The sequence below is a fragment of the Charadrius vociferus genome, unplaced genomic scaffold (assembly GCF_000708025.1).
Source record: "Charadrius vociferus isolate BGI_N301 unplaced genomic scaffold, ASM70802v2 scaffold509, whole genome shotgun sequence".
Lineage (NCBI taxonomy): Eukaryota > Metazoa > Chordata > Aves > Charadriiformes > Charadriidae > Charadrius > Charadrius vociferus.
In genome coordinates, this window is record NW_009650093.1 from 490597 (window position 1) to 497625 (window position 7029).

General features: G+C 48.3%; 1 protein-coding gene across 1 annotated transcript in view; it reads right to left on the bottom strand.

The window, feature by feature from the left end:
• GIP (gastric inhibitory polypeptide) overlaps window positions 1–6307 on the bottom strand; it is a 7392-nt gene extending 1085 nt beyond the window's left edge. Inside the window, exons 1-5 of the mRNA XM_009892215.1 lie at window positions 6237–6307; window positions 5062–5208; window positions 4576–4707; window positions 2246–2338; window positions 1321–1399 (exon numbers count right to left, since the gene is read on the bottom strand). Of these exons, the coding sequence (XP_009890517.1) occupies window positions 1321–1399; window positions 2246–2338; window positions 4576–4707; window positions 5062–5208; window positions 6237–6307 (522 nt within the window). The remainder of the gene's footprint in view (window positions 1–1320; window positions 1400–2245; window positions 2339–4575; window positions 4708–5061; window positions 5209–6236) is intronic.
• Window positions 6308–7029: the final 722 nt, after the last annotated feature.

Sequence of the window (7029 nt, forward strand, 5' to 3'; positions counted from 1 at the left end):
GGGGGGGGGTTCAGGTCCCCCGGGGTGAGGGGAGCTCCGCTTCGGGTAAGGGTGACCCCCCCCAGGGGGAGGTAAGTCCCTGGTTGGGGGGTTGGGTCACCTCTAGGGGGTGTGGGGGGTGTCCCCCTGGAGCCCCGGGTTGGGGGAGGCAGGAGAGGGGACAAATCATAGAGTCGTGGAATGGTTTGGGTTGGAAGGGATCATGAAGACCATCCAGTGCCACCCCCTGCCCTGGGCAGGGACACCTCCTCCCAGCCCAGGTTGCTCCAAGCCCCGTCCAACCTGGCCTTGAACACCTCCAGGGATGGGGCAGCCACAGCTTCTCGGGGCAACCTGCCCCAGGGGATCACCGCCCTCACAGGGAAGAATTTCCTCCTAATACCTATTCTAAATCTCCCCTTTTCCAGTTTGAAGCCGTTCTCCCTCATCCTATCACTACACGTCCTTGTAAAAAGCCCCTCCCCATCTTTCCTTGAAATACTTCAGGGGGCTATCAGGTCTCCCCGGAGCCTTCTCTCCTTGGGGCTCCTTCAGAAGGGCAGGGTGGCTCCCAGCTGGTTGTCTGCAGGACCAGCCCTTGGCCAGGGTTGGGGTTTTTTTTTGCAGCCCGGGCTGAACTTTACTTTTCTTCCCTGTGGGGGTGGTGATCCCCTGGGGCAGGTTGCCCCGAGAAGCTGTGGCTGCCCCATCCCTGGAGGTGTTCAAGGCCAGGTTGGACGGGGCTTGGAGCAACCTGGGCTGGTGGGAGGTGTCCCTGCCCAGGGCAGGGGGTTGGAACTCAATGATCTTTAAGGTCCCTTCCAACCCAAACCGTTCTATGATCTTCACCACCCACAGCTGACACCAACATCATTTTTTAAGTCATCACCCAGTGGCAGGTCCTAAACTGAAAAACCTGCAATCGGGATCTTTCTGTGTTACAGTTCAGTCAGCTGTAGGCCAATTCCCTGACACTCACAAGGTATGTTGTGAACTTTCTTTGGGAGGACACTTATTCTTTTAGCAATTTAGTAATATTTTATAACCCATCCCCAAATCAGGTCTCGCCTGAATCTTATTTCAGCTTCAGAATAAACTCTTTATTGCTTGCATTAGCAAAATAGGCAATATGCACAGAACAGAGTGAATAAAAGACATCTTCCTCCTTCTCATGCGTCTTGACAGGGTGAAGAGGGAGCTCCTTGGGAAGGTCCTGGAGTTACACAGTCCTAACGAAGCAGAAGTGGGAGAGAAAAAACATAAAATTCCTGTGGTACCCCACTTAACCCATTTTCATTTGGTTCCTGTAGGAAACAAGGCTTAAGTCATCGCCTCCTCTACCCTCCAGCCCCCGCTGATGCCTTGCAAATCCATTTTGATAGCAAGACTTGTATTGAAGTTAGTATCTACTAGTAAGTACCTACAAGTTTTGAGAAAGATCAGCAACTGGGTAGAGGAGAGAGATGCAAATAAGTGGTTCTGTGGGGGAAAGGCTGCAGGGTGAGCTCAGCGGTTATTTGTTTTCCCTGGCCTGCTGGCCGGCCACTCGGCTCACATTGTCTGACCAAGCTGCATGGAATTGTCTGTAGCACAGAGCTGCCTCTTATTTCTAACCTACATTTATTCAGGGCCAGTTCATCCCTTTTTGTTCTTGTGCCAACTTTTGCCATTAGCATAAACAGCTCTTTTCTCGCTCCGTTGTTTGGGGTTTTTTTTTTGTTTGTTTGTTTGGTGGGTTTTTGTTTTGTTTGGTTTTTTTAATAGATGGTGACTTTGTCTCTCTCAGCCTTTGTTTCCCTCAACTAAGCAAAGGATGGGCTCCCCATTCCTGTGAGCCTCCTCGGGGCCCTCCCCTGCACCTTTTGCATCCCGGTTTCTTGTTTTTCTCTCTGAATGCCTTTCATAGCAGTGTACAATGCACAGAAAAAATATTTCCTGTAAGTGGCCTGATGAACCTTTTCTCATTAAAAAGGGGAAGAGGATTTACTAACCTCCCTTCTCTAGACAGTAATATTTTGAAATTTGTCTTCCCCCATCTTTGTTGTGTCAGTGGTCTGAGGATGCTTTTTGCAGAAGGAAACTGGGCAGAGCTCTTAACTCTCCAGTCAAATCCAGCTGAGCTGTGCCATGTAAGCGCTCAGTGGTTACCTCATGAAATCCTAAATTCATGGATTGAGCGCTGCAGTAAGCATGTTTGGGGACAAGGGCTGGGAAGGGATCTGTAGGGATACTTGTAACTACAGGAATAGGTAGAACAGCCACTCACGTTGGTCTGCAGAGATCAGTCGACATCAGCCACGTCAGAAACTCCTGGTTCAAAACATCCTTCAAACCTTCTGAACCTTCCAGAGAAGTAAAACTGTAAGAAGTGTACCATGTCATAAAGACAGAGGAGAGGCCACGATCCAGGTGCAGTATGTAGGAGCCTCGTATCCCAATCCCCTCAAGTTCACAGGGATATTTTATTTTCCTTATCTCCTAATATCTGACTCAGATAAACCCACAAAAAAAGCTTTAAACTCTTTTTGACATGGCGAGCTCTTTGCACGCAGCAGTGCCTTGATCTTGGTGTGTTTGGGCTGCCCAGCAGTGAGCGTGTGGGTCAGGTTTGGGGGACGGGAAGGAACGGTCCAGTGACCCCCTGCACCCCACCTCCTCCTAGACCCAGCAGGCATCAAAAGAACGGCAGAGCGTGGGTGAAGCAGCGTCTATGCTCCAAACTCACAAAGGAACGGCTTTGTTTCCAAGAAGGACTTTCGCCTGCAAGTTGCATTTTCTATTTGCAATTAAGGAGATTAAGGGAGACACTAGAAAACAATTTTTTTATTTTTTTTAAAATGAAGCTCATCAAGCTGATTAATCTCTAGCATCAAAGGTTTCCCTTCCCTCCTCCACCCCCCTCCCCCAGACCAGGTTAGACAAACATCTGTCAGGAACAGTTTAGGGCGCGCGGATCCTGCCTGGGAGCAGAGGTCAGACTGAGTGACCTCTTCAGATCCCTCAAAGCCCTCGTTTCTTTGATTTTGTATTTTCAGTATGACTGGCAATTCTTGGTGTCTGATTTTCTGAGTGCTTGGCCCGAGACACCTCTGTGAACCGTGGCCGTGCTCGTTTCCCCCACCCCGGGTCATCCCCCGCACCCTGGTTTCTAAAGCAGTTTTCCTGCAAAGGCTGTGAAAGACAACAAATGCCCCCAGATTCTTGTTCTGGGTGACTGTCCCATGACTCCCTGTAGTTAGAAATTCCTTTTTTTTTTTTTTTTTTTTTTTTGTTAGAAGACACTAGGATTGTGCCTGAAGGATGTGGGCTGTGTGCGGTAAGTGCCTTTTTTCCCTTCTTGCCACCATTTTAAGACTAAGCAGCAGCAACCTGTTAGGTTTTGTAGATTCCCCTTCGTGTTAGAGAAAGAAAATTTATCCCTCATTCATTTGTTGTTGGTTTGTTGGTTTTTGGTTGGGTTGGTTTTTTTTTTTTTTTTCAATTTTAAATTTAGAAAGTGCCCAGGAACAGATTTTTCTTTTCTTTGGACTCATGTCTAATTTGCTTTTTGAACATTTGTGACACAAGCTGAGATTGGGGGAGGTGAACCAGGCTATTGACAGGCTGTGGATGTGCTGACACAGCACAAAGCGGCGCAGCGCTGCGATACACAAGTGTGCTCTCAGCCAGATGGCTCAGGAAACGAAGGCATGAGCTGCAGCGCCGGAGCGCTCCATATGGACTCAGTTACCTTGCCCAGAGGTACCTGTGCTGAGTGAGCTCGTATCGCCATCATTACCGTGATCATGATGATTTAAAGATGGCTATATCTTTAAAAAAAAAAAAATCTGTGCCCTTTACTAGGGATGCTCAGACAGATCAGAAACAAACTGGGAAATTCCTCCTGGGCCAGGCAGGCATCTGTCCTGCATGGTTTCACATTGAGATGATGGGCTTTTCATAATAAGACCTTGTAGCAGCGATACGAGGAAAGAACTGTTTTGTTTCTTTTGTTTTAAAAAAAAAAAAAATAAAAAATGAACTGGTCAATGTGCTGAGAGCGTGAGCGAGTGCGTTCCCCCCCTTCCCCATGGGCTGATTTGATTAAATCAAAATGTTTTGCAGAAATGTATGAATTTCATCTGGGTTTTCACTGGAGAGTTTTCTTTTGAGAGGGCTTTGTTTTGATTAGGTCAAAGCACTTCACGTTGACTTCTCCGTTTCGGCGATGTTGGGATGTTAGGGAGCGGTTGCGCTTCAGCCCTGTCAAAAGTCTGTGCTTTGACCTTATCAAAGCGCTGGGTTTTGATGAGGCTGTGCTGACATTTGCAAAACCAAAAAAAAAAAAAAAAAAGAGACCCCAATCGTCTATATTTTTGAAATCTGCATTTTGTGAGAATTTTCAAAATTAGAGAGGCTTTTTTTTGTTGTTGTTGTTGTCGTTCTTTTCCTCCCTCCTGAGGCAGATTGATTTCAAAAGGAAATTTCACATTTTGCCAAAATTCTCTCGTTTTCCTATGTGACGCCGTTACCATTGATATTCCTGCAAAAGCTAAACACCCGAGGACCTCATCCCTCGCTGCAACCAGATTTTCTCTTTCTATTCGCCCGTCTCACCTCGGGTTTTTCTTGGCTTTCAGTAGCCAGGCGAAGAAGTCTTTGGCCTCCTGGGTGCCCAGGTCCAACCTCTGGCCGTTCGTCGCTGATACTTGGGGCTCAGCTTCCCGCTTGTATGGCTCGATGATGTTGCTGGAAAGGCAAAATGGGACGATATCAGCCTGAGGTGCCACAAGAGGGTGCCCAAATGCTGCTTTTCCACAAAACCCATCTCCCTCCCACTCCGTCTCCCATCAGCCAGAGAAGGCGGCGGTCTTGGACAGGGAGAGGAATAGTTGTGCTGTGTGCCGACAGACCAGAAACATTTCTAGGACTTAGAAAAATAAAAGAAAAAAAAAAAAAAAAAAAAAGAAAACAAACTCCCTAGAGAATCGCTGCTGCGGTCCAAGAAAAATATCCTCGGCTCTGCATTCTTCTGTAGCCATCAGTCGGCTGATGACAGCTCTAAGTTTGGATCGTAGGAGCATTGAAAGTCTACACACTTACTCGCTTTTCTTCTCCCGTCTGGCTAGCAACCATTCCACAAAGTTCTTCTTCAGCATGTTATCCATCGTGCGGCTGTAATCGCTTGCCAGGGTGGCCTCCGAGTAGCGTCTTTGCACTGGTCTGGCACTGGGAGTCCTTATGCTTACGCTGGGGTAAGAGCACAGAGACAGAGTGAGTCCCGCGCAGACAGGGAGCACGTGCCGTGCGGGGTTTTGCTTGGGTTACACGCGGTGGCCCGCGCGGTGCCTGCAGTCAGCGAGGTTTTGTGATCGCTTTTAATCTCTCTCTCGGTACAGGTGACCGTTCCTGCGTTGTAACGTGAGGAGGTGGCCGGAGAAGGGGCTAGCGTGCTCCTCGTCCATTTTGCTGGCTGCTAACGCAATTGCAGCGCAGATTTGAGGACTCGGGAGGAGACGGGCTCAGGAAATATGCCGATAGTCTGGAGTCAGTGCGGTTTTCCCTGCCGTAGCCCGATTCACGTGGACTTTGGCTCCGAGCTAAGGCACCAAGTGTGCTCAGGCTCCCTCCTTCAGTGAGTTGCACACCTGGGGCCAAGGAAACCTTCTCCTCTGTCCTGGAGAGGGTCGGGGTGGATGGCAGGAGACAAGGGTGGACCTTGAGACCAGTGCTGATCTGACAGCGTAGACACAGACACTGGCTACCTAAGTTAGCAAAGGGTTTCAAGGCTGATCCTTTTTTAGTGCTATTAGCTGGGATTGCAGCAGCTCCTACTGCTCTAATAACGATTCTTTTGGATTTAAGTTGGGAATTTTGTAGCAGGAGTCAGGGAAAAAGAGGGAAAGTCTTTGTTATATACCTGCTTTATATAACTGGTCATATTTTCAGAAGCTTCCAGATGCTGGATGCCTCCTAGCCTCTTTCATGTGAGAAGATTACATCTTGTTTCTAGTTCTCAGCCAACCTTTCTTCCTGGTTGACTTCCAGCTTGTTCCTCCTAACCCAGAGCCATGAAGCTGGCCCTGGCTCAAAGGCTCAGGGCTTTAGTTTGATATCTCTCTTATCATTTGCTCATCGGCTGTCTCTATTATCCGAGATCTACCTCAGGACTCATGTTCTCACCTACTTACCAAGATGTCAATGGAAAAAGTCCATTTGCCTCCAGTGGGGAGCTGGAAAAGGCTCAAAATACACTGTGAGCCTTCCAAAACACTTACCCCGAGACGTTTTCTTCCATCAAAACAAAGCCCAGAGAAGCGAGGAGCAGAGAGAGAACTTTTAAAGACATCATTTTCTTGGCTGATTTCTCCGTTCAAAAGCAGAGGGCAATCCAGATGTCCCGCCCCTAGAGCACATGGGACACATAAGTGACAGGACAGTGAACCCAGAGGGATGTGCGGTGGTTGGGCACGCGCCTCTGCTTGTAAACGCGTTTCTGCAGTCCTTGTGCTTCGAGCAGCCTTCTCCATCCTACAAAGCCCTCTTCTGCCCTTCCCAGTTAAATTACTTTTTCAATGCCAATGCTCTTTCCCGCCGTGCTGTCTTTTAACGTTCGTTCCCTATACTTTTATGGTAACCATCAAATTCATTGTGGGTTGTGCATTCCCGGAGGCCAGGGCTTTGTCTTCCTCCGTGTTTACAAGCTGACCCTGTGGGTACCTCATTGTGCTTTAGGGGTCGATTCAATCTGGCGCACGTGAACGGGAACGGACGGTGGATCAGGCGGTTCAGTAGCAACGGCATCCTGCTTATCCCACACGGCGGTTTTGCGGGATTGAGGAGCCTGATCTAATTTCTGGGAGATTTTTTGCCAGGATGGATAATGCCTTACGTAGGGATTGGAGCCAGAGTCAGCGCATATCAGTTATGAAAAATATCCCATGGACAGTGACAGGATCAGATTCCAAGATTTATTAGGTTCAAGCTGTTCCTAGTCCTCACGTCCACAGTTCAGCTCAATAGCCCTTGGACATTTGAGCTCCTTTAATTACTATTCCAGCTCTGCAAACT